The 26,546-nt window shown below is 37.6% G+C and overlaps 1 protein-coding gene across 6 annotated transcripts in view; it reads left to right on the top strand.

The window, feature by feature from the left end:
• The window catches only part of KIF1B (kinesin family member 1B), a 148,153-nt gene that overhangs the window by 26,747 nt on the left and 94,860 nt on the right, over positions 1 to 26,546 (top strand). For all 6 annotated transcript variants that reach the window (XM_082655693.1, XM_082655692.1, XM_082655694.1 and 3 more), the window contains exons 3-9: positions 11,283 to 11,359; positions 12,103 to 12,282; positions 14,536 to 14,601; positions 18,127 to 18,305; positions 18,865 to 18,976; positions 22,320 to 22,397; positions 23,245 to 23,310. In XM_082655693.1, coding sequence (XP_082511819.1) covers positions 11,283 to 11,359; positions 12,103 to 12,282; positions 14,536 to 14,601; positions 18,127 to 18,305; positions 18,865 to 18,976; positions 22,320 to 22,397; positions 23,245 to 23,310 — 758 coding nt within the window. The remainder of the gene's footprint in view (positions 1 to 11,282; positions 11,360 to 12,102; positions 12,283 to 14,535; positions 14,602 to 18,126; positions 18,306 to 18,864; positions 18,977 to 22,319; positions 22,398 to 23,244; positions 23,311 to 26,546) is intronic.

The raw sequence follows: 26,546 nt of genomic DNA, 5'->3' as shown, positions 1-26,546 counted from the left end.
GGCCATCTGTATGTCTTTGGAGAAATGTCTATTTAGGTCTTCTGCCCATTTTTGGATTGGGTTGTTTGTTTTTTTGTTATTGAGTTGTATGAGCTATTTGTATATTTTGGAAATTAATCCCTTGTCGGTTGCATCGTTTGCAAATATTTTCTCCCAGTCTATAGGTTGTCTTTTCGTTTTGTTTATGGTTTCCTTTGCTGTGCAAAAGCTTTTAAGTTTGATTAGGTCCCATTTGTTTATTTTTGCTTTTGTTTCTATTGCCTTGGGAGACTGACCTAAGGAAACATTGCTATGATTTATGTCAGAGAATGTTTTGCCTATGATCTCTTCTAGGAGTTTTATGGTGTCCTATCTTATATTTAAGTCTTTAAACATTTTTGAGTTTATTTTTGTGTATGGTGTGCGCGTATGTTCTAACTTCATTGATTTACATGCGCTGTCCGGCTTTCCCAGCACCACTTGCCGAAGAGACTGTCTTTTCTCCATTGTATATTCTTGCCTCCTCTGTCGAAGATTAATTGACCATAGGTGTGTGGGTTTATTTCTGGGCTCTGTATTGTGTTCCATTGATCAATGTGTCTGTTTCGGTCAGAGCTCTGACTCTTAATCTCTGACCTGTGTATATTGCTTCTCAAAATACTAAGTTTTACTGTTCCGTGTAATAAGACTGAACGCCTGTGTCTATTTAGAATTTAACTGTTAGGTTAAAATTTATCTTGATGTCCTTTTTTGATTCAGGGAAATTATTAATAAAAAGGACATTATTATTAGTTGAGACATCTTTGTACCACTTAACTTAAAGAAAAGCTGGACCTTCCCTGTCATCTCCCTTCAGAATCATTCAAAATTTGCTTAGGAAGAGCAGAATTGTTAATTGAGAGTTTGTTTAACGTTTATTATAGCTAGCATATTTATTTTATACTCACTTGATGACAGTGTGACACTACAGAGTTGGTAGATTTTTTTCTTCTTTTCTTCCATTTGAATGTTCAATACTCTGGGATTGAGTATATAGTTGACCCTTGAACATCAAGGCGGTTAGGAATGCCGACCCTCTGCACAGTTTAAAATCCACCTATAATCTATAATCGACCCTTTGTATCTGCGGTTCTGCATCCATGGATTCAACTAGCCCTAGATCGTGTAGTACTGTACTATTCACTTTTGAAAAAATCCACATATAAGTGGACCCACACAGTTCAAACCTATGTTGTTCAAGGATCAGCTGTATAGTGAATGCATATAGTACATTTATCCTGTTTTATAAGATTTAGAATCTAATTTTGTTATTTTAAAAGATCAAGAAATTTTATGATTTTAGGTCTTTTGCTCAAATCTACTTTATGACAATATGCTTTATGCCATTTTAATATATTTTCAGCAATATATTATTCTAAGTAGGGGAGAGGATGCTTCTGGGGCTTGGCTTTATGGTTTTGGAATATAAATGGTATATAAAATAATCGTGTGCCATTTTTCTTAAATTTGGATATAGTAGAAAGTTTTTGAAGAGGAAGTTTGTGCCGAAGATATCACTGGTATTTTTAACAAGCTTAAAACATGCCATCAGAGAAAAGTTAATATAAAGTTACACTGTTGCCACGATGATATGTTAATTGTAGTTGCAGGCAAAATCTTTAATAGTTTGCCAACAACAGTGTAATTGCTGCATAGAGACTTTGAGATATTAGATAAACAAATTTATTCTGGAGAATAAAAGGGCTTTTAAGTACAAATCTTGTTTTGACTGCCTTGTTTTCTAGGACTTAGTAATTAAAACATTATTTCTGCATCTTGATGCTGGAGTAACAAAGTTGTAAAGAAGGCCAGGAAAAAGGGGGGTAAAGTTGGGGGACTTCGCAGACTTTGTAAGGCTAATTTTGACTTGAAGGCACTCTAAGAAAGAGAAGATGGTCTTGCGGTTCATCAGTAAACTAAAGCCTATGGAACATTTTATGGGGAGTCATTTTAAAGGCATTCCATTGATCTTGAATAAGGGTCTTCAAGCCTTTACGTGAAAGGTGCTGTCCTGTTCTTCACTCTTCTCCGGCTCTCCTAAGGTAAGGAATGTCAGCTGCAGCATAAAGAATAAAAAGTCTGAAGGCACAAGGGGAAAGGTGTGCAAGGTGCAGGGAGAGGATAAACTCAAGGTCCTCTCCCCTGTGGACCTGGGAAAAGATACAATCAGATCTTCAGTCCTGAGGCTGCCTTTCTGATTTATGAAGGGAGAGTTAAGAAAACAGCCTGGAAACCACATGAGATCTGGATGGTGATGGGAACCAAGGCCCAGAGGTGAGGATGAGCCAGAGTGAGTTATGGGGAAGTCAAGTGATAGCCTGACAAAGACTCTTCCTCTTGGGAGTCCAGAAGGTGGTTATGATAGTAGCTAACATAGCTTGATTTCCTTTGTCTCTTGGCTCTCAGGACCCCATGCTCTCCTGATTGCCTTCCTTCCTCCCAGGCCATTCTCTGTTCTTCCTTTCCTCCTGTGTTAAAAGTACACCAGGACCTTGTCTCTCCTCTTTGATCTCTTTTCTGTCTATAGGGAAGACACACTCCTAAGTGATTTCATCTAGGCTCAAGGCTTTAAATGTCATTGAGGTGACAATGACTCCCAAATTCATTTCTCCAGCCTGCACCCCTTTGTACAACTCCACACTTGTCTACCCGGCTGCTAATTTAACTCTACTTAAAGGCCTAAGAACTATCTCAAACTCAGCGTGTCTTCAACAGAACTGATTTCCCCTCCTTGCCCAACTAAAGTGGCTCTTTATTCATTCTTACCCATTCTTTAGTTTCTCAGACCAAAAATATTGGGGTCACTCTTCTTTTTCTTACAGGCCACCTGTAATTCATCAGTAAGTCAGTCTTGTTGTCTCTACTTTCACAGTCTCTCCTAAATCTGGTTACTTTTTATCGTTTCTACTCTAGTCCAAGAACACTCCAGTAGCTTCCTATCTTTCTGTTTCTGCTTTTGTTCCTATGTAGTAGCCAGAGTCATATTCTAGAAATGTAAATCAGATTATGTCAGCTTGTGCTTCAAGTCCTTTGTTGGCTTCCTATCACTTTTAGAATATAACTAAAAACCCTCACCTTGGCCACAGGCCCCAGAGAATTTGGCCTCTGGCTAGCCCTCTGACTTCACATGCCATTATAGTTTACTCCTTTGGCAACACTGGTGGTCTTGCCGGGCCCTAAATGTCATGCAGGTCCCTGCTCAGATGTGGCAGCCTGCCCACTCTTATCTAAAAGAGTCACTCCTGCTACCTCCATTGTCACCGTTATATCTCCTAAGTCTTCTTTATTTTTCTTCCAGGTTGTACTATCTCTATTAGTTAATTATCTGACTTCCTGATTAGAATGTAAGCTCCTTCAAGGCAGGGACTGTTTTTTCACTAGATACCTTCAGGCCTGGGGCATGGTAGGCACCCAAGTATTTGCTAAATGAAAGAATATTTTGAGTATTTACTTTGTGCTAGGTCCTGAGCTAAAACTCTTGACATCGATTAGTGATTAATCCTCCTAACAAGTTCTATAAAGGTAGGCACTATTATTGTTGTACCCATTTTACAGATAAGAAAACTGAGGCTTACTGATTGTTATGTGCTGAGTTTATAGATGGACCCTAGGATAATATTGGATACTTAGGGTGGAGTTAGATCAAAGCCTCTACAGTATTCTATTTTCTTCACTGCTAAAATATTTAATAATGTCTTCTAGAAATATTTTCTAGATCAACTCAGGTTTTGATCATTGAATATTGGGTCAAATTGTAAGACAAAATTCAGTTTTGGATCGAGAAACACAATGCTTTTGATATAGGAATGGACCTTTCTTTCTCCTGGCCCCGACAAATGCCACAGACTTGAAACTCATGGATTTCTGATGCCAGATGCAGTTCTCATGGGAGGCATTATGTAAATGGCAAAGATGTTCTGCAGTAGTGGTTGTGTTCTGTGTAATTGGTCTCCACACTTCCATTCATGCTTTCCTCCAATCCAGTCTCCATGCTTTAGTCCATCCATCACTGTAGTCAAGCCACTCCAGTGGCTTCTCACTGCTCAGGGGTTCACCAGCTCCTTGAGGTCTGTCCACGACCCTGAGATTTAGTGCTTTTCTACCCTTTGCTGCTCACTGCATTTGAGCTACACCTGTCAAACCAGTGCCTGGGTTTCACGTCCTTCTTTTTGCCCCAGGGCTTCCTAATGCAGTTCCCTGGCCTGGGATACACATTGCCCAGTGGGCTCTGGCCTTGGAGCCAGATGGTCCAAATTTCAGTTCAGGCTCTGGCCTTGGACAACTCAGGCGCTCCAAGTGTAAAATGGAGATGATGCAACGTGAGGTTATTTTGTGGATTAAATGAGTGTGTACATGTAATGCTTTAGCACAGTGCTCGGAACATAGTAAGCATTCAGTAGGTGTTGGCTGATATTATTATCACTCGGCTTTCCTTAGCTATCTCCTACTTATCCTTCAGCTCCCCCTTCTCTTTCACCAAATCAGAGTTTACTGACTAAAAAATTGCCTCTTTTATATATGTTTCCTTTTATATGTTTCTGTTTATATGTTCTTATAGGACCCCATGCTTATCTAGCATGGATCTTACCATAATTTGAAAGCATGTATTTATCTTGTGTGATTATATGTCTGTCTCCTCCATTGACTCTGAGCTCTAGAAGGGTGGAAATAACTCTTTTGCTTGCCATTGTATCCCTAACCCAGTGCCTGGTACATAGTTTGTGCGTAATAAATGTGCTCAGTAAATGTGCCCAGTGAATAAAGGGCTCTTAACTTTTCCTTTCTTAAAATAGGGTCTTGGGATCTTTTGTGATAACCCTTCCTTTGAGAAAGAGTAATGTCAGCGTGGAAACTAGCATTATTTCAGACTTGGGAGCTCATTGAGTACAAGTACACAGGGCAAAGGGGCAGGGACTACTGGAAGATAGGCAGAAAGATCAGGAACATGGACTTGTCCAGATGGATGTTGTTGTAACATCTGGGCTTTGAGTGATGCACCATCCTGGTTGTAGCTGTGATACTCAACAGTGATTCAACCAGTTCCTGTATAATCCCTGCTCTGTGCTGGGCATTGAGCCAGGTGCTGAGCACCTCACCCTTCTAATTGAATGTATGTTTCAGGGGAACTACTTGGAAAGATGAATGCTGAGAACATTAGCATCTATTTACGTCTTTTGGTGTTTTTACCATATGGCAGTGCCTCTTGGGTGTGTGTCTTGTGTGTGAGGTCAAGAATTTGTTTCCTACCTACACAAGAATCGTTATGCGAGGCAAGCTTGTCATATCTGGGACACTGGAGAAAATTTTGCAGCAACAGATTTTAATGTGGTAAGATACCTCCGTCTGCCATGAGATTCCATATTTCCTGTGAAATGCAGAGTGTAAAAGACAATTGTAAAGACCTGGGGAAGAAGAGGGATTTCTAGTACCTATTCCACTCTTCTGCCCCCAATGTACTTTCCTTTATCCTTGCCCTTCCTGCTGACCTCCATCAGCACATCTTCTTTTGCCTGTACTATTTAAAGCCTGGTAATCTTTCCTCTTGTTCCCTGTTTACCTATTACTGCTGTTTCCTAGAAGTTGTATTTCTGTTCTCTAGACTGGAATTTAGGTACCTCCTTTCCCGGAGGTTAATGATTCTTGCCAGAAGCTGAATTAGTTGGTTGCTCAGGGAGAAAAGACTCAGTAAGCAAGTGGTATTGAGAGAGCTACATTCCAGTTCACAAATAAGCGTCACCTACTTATGAAGTCAGTACCGTGAGTGATATAGAAAGAGGGGTCATGGTTTCCAGCCACAAAGAAGGGACAGTCTGTAAGGAAAGATGAAACTAACATATTCATTAGTTTTTCGGGTATATATTGAGTATCTACTGTATGTCAGGCACTGTCCTGGGAGCTAGGGGATAGAACCGTGAATGAAACAGAAGTTCTGGTCTCATGGAACTTACATTCTAGTGACTCATATAATAAGTCAGGTGGTCATGAGAGCAATGAAGAAAAATAAGGCAGGGTAAGAGGATGGAGAGTGAAGTGAATGCTGATTTAAATTAAATGGTCAGAAAAGGGCTGTCTGATAAGGTGATGTTTGAATAGAGAACTGTATGAAATTAAGGAGTGGGCGAGTCAGATACCTGGGAGAAAGCATTCCCAGCAGAGCAGTAAGTACAAAGACCCTGAAATGAGAATGTGTCTTCAGTAAGAAGGCCAGTGGGATCAGAGTAAAGATTGAACCTTTGGAGAGGAGGTCACAGAGGGAGTGGAGTTTTGTTCAGTGTATTATCGGAAGGTTCACTGGAGGTTTGCCGTGGAGGTGATCCGGCTTACGTCTGAGAAGGGTCATTATCTACAGTGTGGAGATGAGACTTTTCAGGGGCTCAGGGGAAAAGTGGGGAGCCCAGTTAGTAGGTATTGCAGTCGTCCAGGCGAGAGAGATGGTGAGTTGACCAGGGTCGTACTGATGGTGGTGGTGAGAAGTCATGGGATTCTGGATACATTTTGAAAGTAGAACTGACAATGTAGATCAGATGTGGAGAATTGCTGGTGGAGGTGGGTCCAGATGTGGAGTATACTGTGTGTCCAGAGAAATCTTGATAGAAGAAGAGGCCTCAGGTGCAGAAGGAGTTTAAAAGAGGTCTTGAAAAGTGGCATGAAATGATGATTTTTATAGGAAATAAAGCACTATGAAGTATACAGCACTTAAAATAGAGTTATGTTCTGGCTAGTCCTCAAAGATATGCCAGGAGTCCATTCCTTGAAGAAAAAGTGTTGATTTGTCTGAGACAAACTCTGTCCACTGATAACACTTGACCCTGGGAGGCATAAATGTTTGTAATAGCTTTTACATTGGTGAAAATATGGTTTATATGTTGAACGTATTCATTAATTACTAGAATTCCATTCATATGTGCATGCTTTCTGGGAGACAGATTAGAAGTCCTGCACACTGTGTTTTAGCTCAGTTGACTTTGATACAAGAATCACTATGTTAAATATTGCCCAGTCTTTTCGGTGATAGAATTCTCTCTATATTCTTACTGTGAAAGTTAATAAAATTTACTGGTATTTTATGTATATATTGCATAGGTATATACTGTTTTGGTTTTTCCTTTTAGGTTCCTGAAAATGGTACAAGATTTAATGAAATTAAAATTACACATGACCTGTGGAGCACATTCATCTGAGTGCCTGTTTGGTGTAGGGCAGTGTAGAGGGTCCGTAAGACATGGTCCATGTACTGAAGGGATTTTTAATGTGGTAGGAGCACCGGAGATTTGATGGCACATCTAAAGGACTCCAATGTAGTATTTTGACTCTTGCCAAGAAGTAGAATTCTTATGCTTTAGCTTATTTTATCAGTGAACTTTCCTTGCTTTGGTTTAAAAACCACGGAATATGGTTATCATACCCACCAAACATTGGGGGAATTTAAAACAAGATAAAATACGTGTTTTTGAAAATTAACATTTGTATAGTGCTTTACTCATTTAATCCTGTGAACTAGGTATTACCTCAGTTTTATTTTTAACTATTTATTTGTTTGGCTGGGTCTTGGTTGTGGCACGCAGGATCTTCATTGCCGCATGCGGGATCTTTTAGTTGCGGCATGCGAGCTCTTAGTTGTGGCATGCGGGATCTAGTTCCCTGACCAGGGATCGAACCTGGGCCCCCTGCATTGGGAGCGCAGAGTCTTAATCACTGGACCACCAGGGAAGTTCCTTACCTCAGTTTTAGAGGGGACACAAAAGTGTAGCAATACCCAAGGTCACAGAAAAATCTAAATCTATATATATCTATATCTATCTATCTATCTATCTGTCTATATATAGATATATATATATATTTTTTGGTTGCGCTGTGTGCCTTGTGGGATCTTAGTTCCCAACCAGGGATTGAACCTGGGTCCTCAGCAGTGAAAGCTCAGAGTCCTAACCACTGGACCATCAGGGAATTCCCTAAATCTAAATATATTTCTTAATTGTTCTTACTGATGCTGGTCCTTTGTTTCCAAATCCTATACCCTTTCTATTACATGTTCTCTCTCCCCCCTCCCCATTTTTATTAATGGTTGGAAACATCCTGTTTCTTAGTTGGGTTAAAGGAAGTGAGATCACAGCTGTTATTCAGAAAGAAAAATCCTTTCGCACATATGAAAATATTAATTCATTGTCCATGCAAGTAATAGTGGAGTTCATGGGCTTCTGATGTGCTCAAGCGCTGTCATTAATATTTTATCCTTATAAGTTTTTTTCCTTTGCAGAGTTTTGGAGTTAAAAAGAATTTTTGCTAGTAAATATTTAAAATAGTCAAGATAATACAATGTATATGTAAATATAAAGAATAATATAAAACAACTCTGTAACTGCCACCCATTCTAACATATAGAAATGACCCATACCTTCTGAGTCTTTCTGCTTACACCTTTCCCCCCCTAAGTCTGGTAACAAGAATATTGAATTTTGCATTTTTCCAAGGTGTCTTTAATATAAATATCTTTCATTTAGGAATGAAAATCTTTCAAATATTGTGGGTAAATTTCATCTTGTTTCACATAACTTATATAAATGGCTCTTTAAAATTATATTTTGATTTACTTATTTATGTTAAAGATATTTTTGTTGCCTGGAGGCAGTTATTTAAAAGGCAATTTGGTATCGTGTATACAGAAGTAGAAATATAATGTTGTACACATGAAAGTTATCTAACGTTATATACCAATGTTACTTCAATAAAAAAGAAAAAAGGTGGTATCTTTCTTATCTTTCTTTGTATATCTAACACTTAATACACAGCAAATGTGCCCCAAAAAAGTTTGTTAAATGAATTCATGCATCCATGTGCTGAGTGGAATGAATAATAGCTGGAAAGAAAAAAATAGATAAAAATAAAAAGCAGCTTGGTTTTGAAGATGGAAGTTAGGAAAATTTATTAGTTTCAGAAGTTTCAAAGATCTGGGAGAAGGGTATATTGAGGAAGAGGAAAAGGATTTCGTGTGAATCAAGGAAGTTACTCGCTGGCATAGTTTTTCTTTTCCTTTACTAGAGAAAAGGGAACAAAGGAGTAGGATCTGAAAACTTGCCCTTTCTTAAATCGTTCTTGGCAGAATTGGTACTACCAGTGAGTAGCTAAAGATTTAATGAAATGCGGCTTAAAAGTTTTATGACAGCGGATTTCCTAAAGGTTAGAAAGTGTTTATTTTAACCGTGGTTTCGAGTGATGAAGTCTACTTCAGAGGTCATACCCTATATATTGTTATTGTCCTCATTGCTGAGCCACTGAAACCTGGAATCTGGTTCACGAAGTATGACACTAATTTCTGTTTTCTTGGTAGAGTTTGTGTGTGGTCTTTCATCTTTTAGGAACTATAATTCTCATAGTTCCTAGTTTCAGATGTTGTAAGGAGAGTTCTGAGCAATGCCTGTGATACAGTTTTGGGGGGCAGTGGTCATAAATGTGCATTTACATGCACATATGTATGCATATGCATAGAAATGCCTTACCGTGTTTGCCTTGGTGATCGCCGCATATAGGGAGTATTTAATTGTTGGGTGACTGGGCTCAGGAACTAGACACTCCAAACTCACATCCTGAATCGCCACTAGCTAGCTCTGTAGCCTTGGGTAAGTTACTTAACCTCTTTTTGATGATTTCTTTATAAAATGGGGATAATAAAACATCTGCCGTATTGAGTGGTTGGGAGGATTAAACAGGTTTGTGCACAGAAAGTACTTAGAGCTCAGAGTAAGTGCTCCATGAATGTTGGCTATTATTTAAATCTTGTAGGTAGTGCCTTTTGTTTAGAAGTGTACTTCTTTGCTTAGGCTACCATTTGTGTGTGGGGAGATGTTCTTTCTAGAACCATGTCTCCTTGTCACATGATTATGTGCTGTGTGAGCCTTGTTAATACTCTGTCAGCATTTGAGTTTGGAACATAGGTGTGGCCATACCCCGTGGAATCCAGTGAGAGAGAGCTAAGCACCGTAGCAACTGTTGCTATTTGTATCCTGAGCAACAGCTGCCCGGGGCAGATTTATTTTTTAATCCTGATCTCAGATAGCTTGGGATGTGGCCCTGCCTTAGAGAAGTGGATTGGTTGGTCTGGGCTTTGAGGCGATTTCATGACCACATGTTACAATGATTCTATTCTGTGTGAAATATGAGGTGCTAAAGCTTTGTGTGTGTGAGGGAGGAAGAGAGGCCAAGCCTCAGCATTCAGTCAGTCCCTGAAGTATGTGACTGGGTTAATCACATGAGAAATCACTTTTTAAAAACAATTTTATTTATTTTTTGGCCATGTCGTGTGGCATGCGGGATCTTAGTTCCCCGACCAGGGGTCGAACCCGTGCCCCTGCGGTGGAAGCACGGAGTCCTAACCACTGGACCGCCAGGGAAGTCCCGAGAAATCACTTTTAATATGGACAGTGAGGCTTCATACTTTTCAGTCAAAAGTAATTTTACTGTTTATGACATTCTACAGATGATTTAGAGGTCTGTGTTTCTAGTGTATACATGCACACACATATACACACGTATATACATATATCTAGTAACTTACGTATTAGTTATTATCAATTGTGGATTTCACAAAAACTATCCTTCCTTTTTTTTTTTTTTGCGGTACGCGGGCCTCTCACTGCTGTGGCCTCTCCCGTTGCGGAGCACAGGCTCTGGACGCGCAGGCTCAGCAGCCATGGCTCACAGGCCCAGCCGCTCCGCAGCATGTGGATCTTCCCGGACCGGGGCACGAACCCGTGTCCCCCGCATCGGCAGGCGGACTTTCACCCACTGCACCACCAGGGAAGCCCCTAAATGCTTTTCTTAAGTAGATGATAGGATCTTTAAAAAGTGTTTGTTTTAAATAGTGGTTGGATTAATTCAGTAATTTTCTAATTTTTATTTCTGATATATTGAAATATTTCAAGCCTTATGAAGCACCTTGAAATAGTAACATGGTCCATTTCCAAATTTTGTCTGCTAACTTACCTAGGATTCAGTCACAAGACATTTACTGAGCACCTACTATGTTCCAAGCTCTGTTGTAAATTCTGGTGGCATCTAGTGAATGTTGTTGGTCTGATTCTTTTCAAATTCTCTGTATAGATCCTACCTATTAAAAATGTGTTATTTTTGTTTTTCAATTGCCCAATTCAGATTCAGTAGTATGAATTTACTGATTTGGATGTTTTGAGTTTACAGTATAACATCATGCTGAACTAAAAAACATTTAACTGAGTCACTTATAAAATCAAAACATTTTCATTCTCTAGGTATTATTAACCCAAAGAACCCAAAGGAAGCTCCAAAGTCCTTCAGCTTTGACTACTCCTACTGGTCTCACACCTCGGTGAGTGTACTCATGGTGCAGCGTGGTAGAACAGTGTGGGTTTTAAACCTTTTGAAAGAGCCTGCAGGTCCACAGGGAAAGCAAAGATTACCAACATCTAGGGAAATGAAGAGTAAGACCCTTTGCAGTATCCCCTTACTCATTATAGGATCCCAAATCTTACTGGCTTCTAGGGATTGTTCCTAAACTAGAGTTTGCTTCTGCATCTCTTTGTTACGCATTTTTGTTCTTTTTTTCCTATTTTGTGTTAGAGTAGGAGATGTTTTAAACTATTGCAAAGCCTAATTGCCAAGGGAAGAGCCTGTGAAAGGGGATGGAAAACATTCTTCACTGAAAGCTGTGTTTATTGAGAAATAGCCACACCACCTGGAGTGAATTAAAAGAAATATTTTTGTATGTGGACTTGATCTTTGATCTTTCAGCCCCATTTTCCACTTAAAATTTTCTTGGAGCTCCCTGTGAATGGAAGAGTAATACTTTCAAGGTTATGTAAAATGAAATGTAATCATGTCAGATAATTTCATATAGATATTTTTATGTATGGCTGGCCTGGATGTCTCTAATAGTGCCTCTGTGTGTGTGCATTTAATGGGAAAAATAAACTATATGTAGGAGGAACTTAAAAATATATTTTAGGTGATTATTCTGATTTCAAACACTTTTATTTATTATAGAAGTAATCAAATAAGCATAGGAAACAATATGAATAAAATGCCATTTATTTTTCCTTTTAATCCTTACAGCCCGAAGATCCCTGTTTTGCATCTCAAAACCGTGTGTACAATGATATTGGAAAGGAAATGCTCTTACATGCCTTTGAAGGATATAATGTCTGTATTTTTGCCTATGGGCAGACTGGTGCTGGGAAGTCTTATACAATGATGGGTAAACAAGAAGAAAGCCAGGCTGGCATCATTCCACAGGTAAAAAACAAAAAAACAAGAATGAAAAATCTCTGTTCATTATTACTCTTAGTCCTCAATTGCATTAACAATTATTTTTATTAGCAAACATTTATTCAGGGACTATTGTATGCGAGGCACAAAGATAAATCTCTTTCCCTGAGAGGAGCTAACAGTCTGATGGAAAAGACTGATATGTATTCATGTCTGTTTTTAAAGGTGGGAAAGTTGACTTTTTGTAAAGGTTTTGCTGTATATCCAATGCCATGTTACTTTATCTTTTGAACAATGTTATCAGCTTCTTTAAAAAGTGATAGTATGTGTCAGGCTCTGTTCTGAATCCTGGGGACACCTGGTGAGTGTTGTTGGTCTGATTTTTTCCCCCAAGTTCATATATAGATCACCTCTTAAGAATATGTTTTTGTTTTTTGATTGCCTTATTTGATTGCCTTTCCTTTTATTTTGTTAAATTAATTCTATCACTTAAAGCTTGAACAGTCTGAGGTTTTTTTCTTTTTTAAGAGCAGTTAGTCTTTTGATTCTGTATTGTTTGGGAATGGAGAAAAGTCATGACACAGGTACATTTAAGAAGAACTTCTTTTGCTAGTAACAGGAACATGGTTTGCTTTTATTAATGATATTTGGGATTAATTTTAAAGTGTTCTTTTACTATAGGCCTAGTGTGGCCATTGCTGTATTCTGAAAATAAAATATATAAGGGAGCAATATCTACTTTTTTGAATGGATTATTGGATTATAATTTTAAATTCAGCTATATAATTGAAATGCTTATTATTAATAAAGATTAGGACATTTTCAGAAAAAATGAACATACTAGCATGCACGCGCACACACACACACACACACACACTCAAATATATTTTTTAAAATTTTGGCTGTGCCAGGTCTTAGTTGCGGCACACAAGGATCTTTAGCTGCAGTACGCGGACTTCTTATTTGCGTAATGCATGCGTATCTAGTTCCCCAATCAGGGATTGAACAGGCCCCCTGCATTGGGAGCACGGAGTCTCACCCCCTGGACCACCAGGGAAGTCCCTATTTTTTTTTTTAAACGTAAAAGGTAATGTCTGTATTAAGACATATATTTGGGAATTGTCCTTCTTTGTGTATAGTAATGGTAATAATTATAATACTAATTAGAGGAAACATTAAATGTAGCACTCATAATGTGCCAAGCACAGGTCTAAGTCTTTGCTTTTACTACTATGTATTAACTTCTTTGACAATAAAATAATTGTTTGTAGATATAGCAAGTAATATTAAATAGTCCTTCTATTTCCTTTAATTTATTTGTTATTGGAATTCTTGTATAGTTACATATGTATCTCTTTTCTGGTAGAATTTTTGAATATTTTGTTTTAATGTCAAAGCATGAATTTTTAAGAAGACTTATGTTTTAGAAACTGCTACTTAAAATCCATCTTAAATTCTATTTAGACTTCTAGAGATTCATGAACATATAGCTCATTTTTCAAATGTATATTGATTGCCTTAATACTAAATATATAGCAAACGAAAATTCAGTGGATTTTTCTTAATTATTCTTATTCAAAACATCACATATTTTAAATAAATTCAAAGGATAGGGAGAGTGAAATTTTATAATTTTCCTGATATAGAAAAATTGTTTTCTGTTAGAAATGTCACTGTGTAATGGAACAGCCTCTCATAAAAGGGATTGGAATCTTAAGGCAGAGGTAAAGGGGAAAAATTTATAGAGTCAAAATTATTCTCAAAAATACCTTTATTTATTACTCTTTTCAAATAGTGTATATTCTCTCTATGCATATATGTATGAATTTACAATGTATATAGTAACAACATATAATACAATTTATGTCATGATAAATAAGTGTGCAAAATACAGTTTAATAGTAGTTTTACTCCTACAATTATAATACTGATAGTTGAGTCACAGTTAATTCTAGTATAATATGAAGAGTTGAATTCACATGAAGTAAAATCAATGACATAACAATAGAAGAGACATAATCCCTTCTCTTCCCCTATATGTGGCTTTCTTTCTAAGGAAACATTATTGAGGTGATACTGTTGAGGGACAATAGGGATTAGATGAGAAGAATGTATTAAAAACTTTCCTTTTATTTCATTCAAAGCATTTACCTTTGATGTTGATGCCATTAATATTTAGAGAAAAAAAGAGAAAGGGGATCTCGCTAATCCCTTTAGCACGCATGCGTAATGTAGTACTTCTGATTTATGCTCTTTGTGCCTCTCATTCTGTTTCTACAGTTATGTGAAGAACTATTTGAGAAAATCAATGACAACTGTAACGAAGAAATGTCTTACTCTGTAGAGGTGCGTAAAACTGTGGATTAAAAACAGAGTCCTCTGTGCTCCATTCCCTCAAATGCTACTTTTCAATGGTTCCTAATTATGACTGAGCTATAGATCACTTAACCATTGCCCCAATTCTGTACTTTGAGGCTATTTCTAAGTTTTGGTTATAATGAAGAATGTTGCAATTAAATCCTTGTTCATAAGTTTGTGGCTTTATTTTCAGTTATTTCCTTCTTATGTATGTTGGTTGTCAGATGGTACATTTGAATTGCCAAATGGCCTTTTGAAAGGCTATACCAATTTTCTGTTCCATCAGGAGGGTGTAAGCACCCACTGTGTCCTCGTCATCGTTTAGTAATTTTATTTTTTAATCTTTGCCAATTTAATAAGGGAAATTTTCTCACTTTTAAAATTAGAATTTCTTTGATTAGCAGTGTGATTGAACATCTTGTAAATTATGTATATGCCTGTTTATATTTTGGGATTGCAATGTTTTTGTTATTCATTTGCATGAACTCTTCCCCTTTTAATATTATTAATAATGACTTTTGACAGGCATAAGTTTTTAAAATATATGTAATCAAATCTCTTCTCCTCTTCTCCCCTTTGTAATTGTTTACAATCTTGGAAAGTTATTCTCCATTCAGTGTATATACCCTAGTTCTTTTGAGAAGAGGTCTGTAGAATTACATTTATATATGTTAGTTTATTTGATAAACATTTCCACTTTTTTGTACAAGTGCTTTATGAAGCTGTTGTTTTACACATCCCCATTTTTGGTATTCAGTTTCATAGTAGCTGAAGTTATTAAAACATTCTGTTAACATGAGCTTGTTGTTTTGAGAAATCAGTCTGTTTTTTAAGTGACTTCTAGATTTTTAAAAATGTATATGTTGTGACTTTCTATAGGTCTTATGCAATTCTTAGTTGATCCACTTAGCTGCTTTGGGTTTTTTCTTTACCTTTAAAGTGTTGTATAAATTTCAAAGAATTCTGCCTGGTAACTATGATGTACCAAAAGGGGAATGTGCTGCTCTAAAAATATGTTTTGTTAAAATGAATTCTCTGAATAGCTTGTCTCATCCTATAACTATTCTTTTTTGAATATTAAATGTATAGCAAATGAAAATCAGTAGATCTTTATTAATCATTCTTATTAAAATATCATAAATTTTAAATAAATTCAAAGGATAGGGAGAGTGACAATGTGATTGAAGTTTTTGAGCTTATAGGTAATAAAAGAAGCTGCCATTTTCTTTCATATTATTCAGAGTTCACAGGCTTATTTGGAGTGCACAGTGTATCCCTAATCCCAGTGTGAACAACAACTTTGTTGTTCTTCACATTGGTGGGACCTCTACCTCCTCTCCTGCCTCTCTCCCTTATTTACTCTGCTGCAGCCACACTGGCCTTCTTTTTTTTTTTTTGCTGTTTCTGGAATACACCAGGAACATTCCTACCTCAGTGCCTTTTCATTTACATTTCTTTTGGCCTGAAATTTTCTTTCCTGGATGTCTTTTTTTTTTTTTTTTCTTTTTAATATTTATTTATTTAGTTGCGCCGGGTCTTAGTTGTGACAGGCAGACTCCTTAGTTTCAGCAAGCAGGCTCCTTAACTGTGGCATGCGTGTGGGATCTTGTTCCCTGACCAGGGATTGAACCCGGGCCCCCTGCATTGGGATTTCAGAGTCTTTGCCACCAGGGAAGTCCCAGTATCTTTTTGACTAAGTTTTCACCTCCAAGTCTTTTGCTCAAATCATACCCTCTCAATGAGGCTTGCCATGACCACCTTATTTAATTTTGCAACTTGCCCTCTACCCCAGCACTCCTGACCTCTCTTGCTCTGTTCTTTTTTTTTTTATAGTATTCATCACTTCTACCCTACTTTATAATATTTTACTTATTTTTTATGTTTGTTTTTTATTTTCAGTATCCTTTTTAGAATCATAAGCTCATTAGGGCAGGGATCCTTATTTACTGATGTATGCCAAGTGCCTATAAAGTGCCTAGAAGCTGATGGTGCTTAGGGAATTGAATTGGCCAAGTGGGGTCTATGATGGTTGGTTCAGAAGTAGTGATGTCTTTAGATGGATTTGCATATTAGAGAATAAGTAACAGAGCACATCAACCTTACTCAGGTTATTTGGGTCCTCTTAGTACCATGCCTGTGTGAAAAGGGACAGCAAGTTTTCCAAGAAAATATAGTATCTTCCTGGGATTCAGGATTGTATGTACAAGTTTTAAGTACACGAGAATGATTAAAGTTGCCATTTCAATTTCTCATGTAGGATAACCTGCTTTAAGAAAGAATATTTGTTGTCCTGTTGTTTTATTCTTGTAATAGATCAATTATCTTTTGAGGGTTTTCAGTATTTTAAAAACTGATTTTAAAATACAGTATAAATATAGTCAGAGCAGACTGAAAGAGAATGGAATGGAGATAGGTTTATTTCAGATATTCTGAAAATGTTTCTCTAGAAATTTAAACTTGAAGAATGCAGGAGTTACATTGTATGCTTGAACAGTGCAGTGACACAGAAGTGTTTTATTCCTAGGGAAGCATTGTGATGAGGCTTACTGTGGTGAATTTTTCCCACTTCAGAGCCTTGGTTGCTTAGAGGTCTGATCTTGTAGATCCTTCAAAGCCAGACTCTTGAGTGAAGCTCATCTGACTGATGTTAGGAAACCACCATGTTGGTTTGTTACTTTCCCATGAGGAATAAATATTACCCTGACCAGAACACTCACATTAGCAAGACTGGTATATTATCCTCCTGTGGGCAGACCTCTATTGGAACCCTGTTGTTTTTTTTGGTGAGTATGGAATTGGAGAGGAGTTGATTAGACAAATTAAATGTTCAGTTGCTTCAGATGAAGAAATGATAGTCTAATACATCCCTTTCCATGATAGGAATGTTCTTGCTGATGGGACAAGAATTCCTGAAGTGTACTGTCTGTGGCTTCCCCTTTCCCCAGGGGACTTGGATAGGTCCTCCCAAACAATCAGCTTCCACACTAACCAACGCTTACCCCTTCTGACAGATATATGTTTGGTCACAATGTGGCCAGACTTAAAGTATGAGTCGCAGATCTCTTTTGTCTAACCTGCTCTGGAATATTGATGTTGTTCCTTGGTTTTAACACTAATAGAAATCTTGTTTCCAAGCTTTTGGAGTAACCTCATTGTAATCCCCAATTATTGACAACAGCATGCATTAAAAAAACCCAAAACACTAATAACTGATAAGTTACTACTAAAAATGATATTTTTTCTGCCTAAGACAAATAGCAGCTATTGTGTGCTGAGAGAGCCTGTTTACCCCCTTTTCTTTCCTGAGAAAGTCAGAAGGCTGGTTCTAACCTACTCAGTTGTATCTATGTTACTGGTAATAGAATAAAAGGGACTGGAATTGTTATTTCATATTGTAAAGGTTACTGATCTCTAATTGTAGAGCTTTTAATAAAAGGTGAAAAGATAAAAAGATTTTAAAATCTTTTTAACTTTTTCCAAGTCCTCTAAATCACTTTAATAATATGTTCCTAGGTGAGCTACATGGAAATTTACTGTGAAAGAGTACGAGACTTGCTGAATCCAAAAAACAAGGGTAACTTGCGTGTGCGTGAACATCCACTTCTTGGCCCATATGTGGAGGATCTGTCAAAGTTGGCAGTAACTTCCTACACAGACATTGCTGACCTCATGGATGCTGGGAACAAAGCCAGGTATGGTAGGAAATAGACTGATGACTGAGGTCTTTGGTATATTTTGAGGCCTTTTGTTCCTGGTTAAGGATTTGAGACCACATTTATAACTATGAAAGTTGCTTTCGCTGTGGAGTCCTCTGATCCTTTGGCTATGCTAGAGAAGCAGGGTCCTCAACATATTTGGTATCCTTCTCATCCAAACAATGCACTGCTGAAACACGTTAGAACTTTAAGTTTTACTATTAGGTTTTCATCAAGTTGTGGTAAAATGTTGGTTATCACATGCCTATGGTAGTAATTGATTCCAGAATAACTGAGCACCTAATAAAGAATAAAAATCAAATGCCTTGGTGGTTTCTAAAGGTATAGCTGGAGTATGAAGAATGATTCTGATGGGGTGCCTTTGGAGTTGGCAGGTAACTTGATAAGTTCAATTTTGTGTAAGTGACAATCTTGTAATCTGAATAAGTTTAAAGCTGTCGCTTGTGATTATTATGCTTATAATTTGAAGGCTATTGTCATTTTAACATTCATCTAAGGATTCCATTGTCATGTGGTCACATTTATGTTTTTTTAGGACAGTGGCAGCTACCAACATGAATGAAACAAGTAGCCGTTCCCATGCTGTGTTTACCATTGTTTTCACCCAGAAGAAACATGATACTGAAACCAACCTCTCCACTGAGAAGGTAGGAGAACTTCAGTGTCTGGGCTTGAGTTGTGGGGAATGGGGATTTTCAGAAGTCCCTCCTGCTACCTTCTGATTTTGTGGAAGGGAAGAAAGTTGCCCTTTTACTTAATGAAGGGTATTTTATACTTTCCACTAGTCATTTTTATTCCACTCTAAACCAGTTTTGAGCATGGGTTCTTGAGTGAAATTGCAAGATATAAAATAAGGTTAAGAAAAAACAATCCAAGACTTTTGAGTCTCAAAAACTGCTCTATGCAATAGAGTTAAGCAGTTCTGTGGGGAAGAAGATCCTTCCTTTTCTTCTTGACTAGAATCTCTTAATTACCTTGTTAACTTCTCTGGTATGTGTATTTTAGTTTTTTGAGCTCTGATAATGTTACTGTGGAATTAAACTGTTTAAGCAAACAGTTAAGCAGACAATATGTATTTTATTCTTGGGAAAAAAATAACTGCACAGCATTTCTGATGTTCGTCAAATACCTGTGCTTGTTAGTTTCTCATTTTCTACAGTGGTTGGTTAAATTTAGTAGACTTCGGGATTAAACTGCTTGCTTTAGATCTTAGCTCTGCCATTTTTCTGCAGTGTTATGTTGGGCAAGTTAGTCTTTGTGCCTCAGTTTCTCTAACCTCATAGGATTGGTGAAGAGGAGTAAATATTAATATAGGGTAAGTGCATCTACTAGTGCCTGGCACAGAGTAGCCACTCAATAAATGTTAATTTTATTGTTATTACTATTAATAATAGACTTACGTTGATTTCTACTCTGCCTACATTCCCAAGTAGCACGCAGCTGGATTTTTAAATCTGAAGTTAGATTTATTGTCCTGGCTGTTATAAAAGATCTTGCCTTATAAACTGAGTACTTTGTGATGCTGATACCACTAAAAACTAAAATCAGCTTTTAGTTGGTGTCTTGTTTGTTCATTTTAGCTGAAGATTATTTTTCAAAATACACTCTTCATATAGGTGATCAAATAACTTGACACTGCCTAGCCAGAGGTTCTATATTAATGTCATTTAGTAGTCAGTATTTGTCTGAATGGCACCAAGGAACATGCTATGTGAAAGAATTTTTTCTTTTCTTCCCTGATGTTAAATCTACAAAAATAATGACATTAACCCATAACCATAGCTTCCTTGATAATCTGATTTGGATACTTTTCTGTAAACTTTCCTGAAGCTTTAAAAATTTTTTTTAAACAACTTTATTGAGGTGTTATTGAAGTGCAACAAACAACACATATTTAGAGTATAAAATTGGATCAGATATATATACAGTAGTCCCACCCTTTATCTGCCGGAGATAACATTCCAAGACCTGCAGTGAATGCCTGAAACTGCAGATAGTATCAAAACCTTATATATACTGTTTTTTTCCCATACATTTATATTTAGGATAAAGTTTAATTTATAAATTAGGCACAGTAAGAGATTAATGACAATAATAAAATAGAACAATTACAATAATATACTGTGATATTGATATGTGAATGTAGTCTCTCTCACTCTCAGAATATCTTATTGTAAAAATTTAGTGCCTTTTCCATCGTAACTAAGCAGTTATCACACACTGTGGCCATAACTTTTGCAGCCTGAAGTGCAACAGCAAAACTAGCATGAATTTCTTTTTCCCTCTTCACAATTTCATGAATAGAAGATTCATTGTTACCGTAGATATGAGCAACCTCAGCATACACTTAAAGGAAGCACTTTACGGCTTCTCTTTGGCATATCCGAATTACCAGCATTACTACTCTTGCACTTTGGGGCCATTATTAAGTAAAATAAGGGTCACTTGAACACCAGCACTGTGATACAACAATTGGTCTGGTAACTGAGCCAGCTACTAAGTGACTAAGGACTGGGATATGCTGGACAAAGGGATGATCACATCCCAGGCATGGACTGGGATAGAGCGAGATTTTATCATGCTGCTTAGAATGACACACAATTTAAAACCTGTGAATTGTTCATTTCTGGAATTTTCCATTTAATATTTTCTGACTGCCGTTGACCATAGGTAACTGAAACTGTGGAAAGTGAAACGGTGGATAAGGGGGGACTACCTGTACACCTGTAAAACCAGTACCACAATTCAGATAATGAAAATTTCTATTACTCCCAAAAGTTGCCTTATGCCCCTTCGTAATCTCTTCCACTCTCATCCTCAGGCAATCCCTGATTTGATTTCTGTCACTATAGATTAGTTAACACGCTCCAGAATTTTGTATAAATAGAATCATATAGTACGTACTATTTTCTGCCAGCTTCTTTCAGCTTAGCATAATGATCTAGAGATTCATCTGTATTGTTGTGTGTATCCATAGTTCACTCATTTTCATTGCTGATCAGTATTCCATTGTATAGATAGATCACAGTTTGCGCATTACCTCATCTATTGATGGTCATTTAAATGAACAGTTTTTGGTCATTACAGATGAAGATGCCATGAACATTTGTATACAGGTCTTTGTGTGCATACTTGTTTTTTGTTTCTCTTGGTAAATGCCTAGGAGTAGGGGACTTCCCTGGTGGTCCAGTGGTTAAGAATCCACGCTTCTACTGCAGGGGGTGCGGGTTCAATCCCTGGTCGGCGAACTAAGATCCTGTATGCCACACGGTGTGGCCAAAAAAAAAAGAATTAAAAAAAAAAAGAATAAAAAACAACAACAAAAGATACCTAGGAGTAGGATGGTTGAGTCTTACGGTAGGTGTACATTTAGTTTCTTAAGAATCTGCCAAACTGCTTTCAAAAGTGATTGTAAAATTGTACATTCCCATCAGCAGTGTGTGAGAGTTCCAGTTGTTAGAAGCTTCATTTTTAATATGCCATTTAATGGGTTAATGAGTTTTTTACATTTTTATGACATATCATTTTAAAATGTGTTTATCCTAAAATTACTTCTTTTAAACCAAGATAATTGACATGAAATTTTTTTGCATGCTCCTTATTTTTTTTATTTTTTATTTTTTTGCGGTACGCAGGCCTCTCACTGTTGTGGCCTCTCCCGTTGCGGAGCACGGGCTCCGGACGCGCAGGCTCAGCGGCCATGGCTCACGGGCCCAGCCACTCCGCGGCATGTGGGACCCTCCCGGACCGGGGCACGAACCCGTGTCCCCTGCATCAGCAGGCAGACTCTCAATCACTGTGCCACCAGGGAAGCCCCTGCATGCTCTTTAAATTGACTACAGTATGTTTGTCTTCTTATGCCACGTATGAGGTCTAATTAATATTTTTAGTGTTCTCTATGACTTAATCTTTTAATTTCTTGCCTCTAAATGTTTTCTACTTCTACCTTGCTTATTTTTTAATTGCCCCAGTGTTATTGTTCTTTACCAGGTCAGTAAAATCAGCTTGGTGGATCTAGCGGGAAGTGAACGAGCTGATTCAACTGGTGCCAAAGGGACTCGATTAAAGGTATTTATCTTACCAAATAGCCTAGTCAATAAATGTTCTTTGGGAATTCCCTGGTGGTCCAGTGGTTAGGACTCCTCGCTTTCACTGCTGAGGGCACGGGTTCAATTCCTGGTCGGGGAATTAAGGTCCCGTAAGCTGTGCAGCGCGGCCAAAAAAAAAAGATTCTATAACACAGGTCAGCAAACTATGGCCAGTAGGCCAAATCCAGCCCACTGCCTGTTTTTGTAAATAAAATTTTATTGGGACACAGCTACATCTATTTGTGTATTGTCTGTGGCTGCTTTCGTGCTATAGTGATAGGGTTGAGAAGTTGCAGCAGAGACCACATGGCCCACAAAACATTTTACAGAAAAAATTTTCTGTCTTCTGATCTGTAACTTCAATGCAAAGATATGTTACATGATAATAGTTAAGGTGGACTTCATGGTCAAGGTGAAAATTGAATTGTATTTTGAGGAACAGTCAGAATTTGGTTAGATGGAAGTAAGGGACAGTAATGGGAAAAGAATACACAAGATCTAGATGTGAGAACAAGCATGGAGTTTTCTAGAGATATGTTTTCTAGAGATAAACTCATGTCATTGAGTTGTCGGAAGAAGGCTACATCTGTAAGTTTTTGGAGCATGGACATCTTGACGATACTTCAGGTCTGTGAGTTAGGCATGTGGTCCTGGCATGTCAACAAGTGGAGAGGAGTAAAGATTGAGGGTTAAAGGAGGTTTTTAGAACTTGTGGTCATAAATAAAGAGATAATGCTAGCATATGGTTAATTGTATTTTATGTGTTATATATGATGTGGCAATAGTAGAAATTATCATAATTCTTTTATGTTTGGTGTTGATTTCAGGAAGGAGCAAATATTAATAAGTCTCTTACAACTCTGGGTAAAGTCATTTCAGCCTTGGCAGAGGTGGTAAGTGTTATACTTCATTGCATGAGAAAATTTGTTCAACACATGTACTTGACGATATTTTATGGTGGCTTATGAAGGATGTTCTCTTGGTCCTTTTATATAATCTTGCCTTTCTCCTTTTAAAGCTTTTCAGATAAGATACTGGGTATAACACACTTTGACTTTGTACTGAAAATAAAAGTGATTAAGGAGAATGAAAGTAAATGTAGATCTGTAAAGGCTAGAATTAAAACTAGGTCTTTGCAAAGACCTAAGGTTTGACTATTTGAGCCTTATTTTATATCTCTCATAAAAACCAAGTATAGCATTTATTACATATTCTTTTCTATATGATCTTTTCTAGATAGGATACTGTACATTTTAGAATATTTTGAGCAATTGGCCTTGGTGAATGCTGTTGATTTGTGGGCCAATAATATACTTTTTAAAATAGTGTTATTTTTTCTTATTCCTTAGCTATGGAACACTAAAGCTGAAACAATTTTTGTATAAGGGGCTTCATTATTTAGGTTAGAAGCTAAGGAACTACTAGGTACTGTATGCTTTAATTTAGTTTAGTACCTCATTTGAATCCCTAAAAAGAATTAAGTGTTTTCTTGCTTGTCTCTGAGGAGTCATATTCAATTTGTGACTTAAAATTTAAACAAAATATTTTCTATTTGGAGGCTTATCCTGTGTTTTCATTCTCTTTTAAATGCTTTCATCTGTAGGATAATTGCACCAGCAAGGTATGGTGGGGCTTGGTAGAAACGAACTAGCTGTATAATCAGTTGTGATGATTTTAAATCCTCAGCAGGATATATGGAGGCCTAAGTAGGAATGGGACCTTCAAAAAACTTTTTGTTATTTATTTTCTAGCTCTGGAATTTAGAATTACTGTTTAGGGTGACCATGAATCATGAGACTACACACCAAAATTAATTTAGGGAACATGATGTGCTTTGGAGAATGAATAAGGGAACAAGAGAGAAATTTGAGGATGCTTCTATATTGTGTTATCTTATGGTGCTTCTCCTAGCGATCTATAAGATTGTCACTTGAAGAAGTCGCCTATAAACCTCTTAAAGAGCAATCAAAGAAATTTCTTATGGGTACCATTCTAAAACATAGCTGGGGGGCTTCCCTGGCGGCGCAGTGGTTGAGAGTCCGCCTGCCGATGCAGGGGACATGGATTCATGCCCCGGTCCGGGAAGATCCCACATGCCGCGGAGCGGCTAGGCCCGTGAGCCATGGCTGCTGAGCCTGCACGTCCGGAGCCTGTGTTCCGCAATGGGAGAGGCCACAACAGTGAGAGACCCATGTACCGCAAAAAACAAACAAACAAACAAAAAACCAGCTGGCTTCTTGAAATTATTGGTATATATTTTTTAAACCTCTTTGTATTATCTTGTTTCCTACCGTGGAAAGTCATGGATTATTTAATCATTAAAAAATTTTTTTCTACGTTTGATTATACGTAAAGTGAAGGCTCTAGAATCAAGTTAAATTTCTAACTGTATCTACAAAACACATTATTTGCATCCTTATTAATCCAGATACAATAGATTTTTCTTTTCCTTAAATTCTACACAGATATTCTAAAATTTATTACTACTCTTTAGCATAAATAATAGAGCACTTTAACAGTTTGTTCTGAATCACAAGAGTAACATCAGGGATAGAGGCGGTGTCTGCATTGAAATATTTTTAAATGTATAGATTTGTGTATTCTCTACTTCTACAAAAATATTAATAAAACATAATGCTCTTTTTCTGTTTTTTCTTTTTAGTTTTATTTTTTTTTTTTTTGCTGCATTGGGTCTTCATTGCTTCACGCAGGCTTTCTCTAGCTGCGGCGAACGGGGGCTACTCTTCATTGCAGTGCGTGGGCTTCTCATTGCAGTGGCTTCTCTTGTTGCAGAGCATGGGCTCTAGGCGCATGGGCTTAAGTAGTTGTGACTCGTGGGCTCTAGAGTGCAGGCTCAGTAGTTGTGGTGCACGGGCTTAGGTGCTCCGCGGCATGTGGGATCCTCCCTGGCCAGGGCTCGAACCCATGTCCCCTGCATTGGCAGGCGGATTCGTAACCTCTGTGCCACCAGAAGCCCCTGTTTTCTGTTTTTTATTTTTGTAAAGCTGCCTTAGATTAAGACATCTCTCTCTTATTTGATATTATACATGTGTGGATATTCTTCACATATCTAATCTGGGTTCCAGAACAGTGAAGACTTAAAATTTAGTGATTATTCTAACTTGTCCATTTGCTTATCTGTTCACACCCATATCAACCAGAAGAAGAGTCCTAGTTTTCTATGTATTTCCCACACTGCTCTATGCCACAAAATTTTGCAAATGATTTTTTTTTTTTTTGCGGTACGCGGGCCTCTCACTGTTGTGGCCTCTCCCGTTGCGGAACACAGGCTCCGGACGCGCAGGCTCAGAGGCCATGGCTCACGGGCCTAGCCGCTCCGCGGCATGTGGGATCTTCCCGGACCGGGGCACGAACCTGCATCCCCTGCATCGGCAGGCGGACTCTCAACCACTGCGCCACCAGGGAAGCCCGCAAATGATTTTTTTATAATCAGTTTTATAAAGCCCAGTTTAGTACTTTGTATCTGTGTCATAAACTGTAATAGATCAGAAATAAATTTTAGTTTTTATGTAACAGGCATGAATTTTGGTGAATTAAGATGTATTATTATTTCCGCTGAGGGGAGAAACAGGATTATTACCATCCATACTTAGTAGTATTTCTTTTTAGAGAGGTTAATGATCTAAGTAAAGCTTTTTATGTAAATACTGAAAAAACTTATTTTGAAAACATTATGGATGTGAGAACAGGAGATTAATTTGTATGAGAGCAAATAGAGAAGAAATGGCTAAAATTCTGCGGTATTTTCAAGTGGAAAAGATTGAAGTTCTATTTATGGTTCTTCATTTAACTACTTCTTAATTTAGTCTAATTGACAGAGTGAAAATAGAACATTTTAGAATCTGACACTGCTTATTTTTACAGTACTGTTGGCAGTCACTGTAACTGGCATACTTTAAATCTTGCAGCATTTTCAGTACTAAGCACAGGCAAAGTGGAGCGTTTAGGTGCAGTGGGGAACGGAAAGGATAAACTGAGGTTTCAGGCCCCAAGAATTTTATAGTGGAATGAAAGTCACACTCGGCTGTGAATGACTGAGATGGTTAATTCTCGCTAAAGGTCTGTGTAATTTAGAAATAGCACCTGCTGTGGAAAATGACTTTGTAAT

Source organism: Grampus griseus (genome assembly GCF_964374135.1).
Source record: "Grampus griseus genome assembly, chromosome: 1".
NCBI lineage: Eukaryota > Metazoa > Chordata > Mammalia > Artiodactyla > Delphinidae > Grampus > Grampus griseus.
The sequence above is the reverse complement of the archived record's forward strand: the minus strand, read 5'-3'. Positions and strand labels throughout refer to the sequence as shown.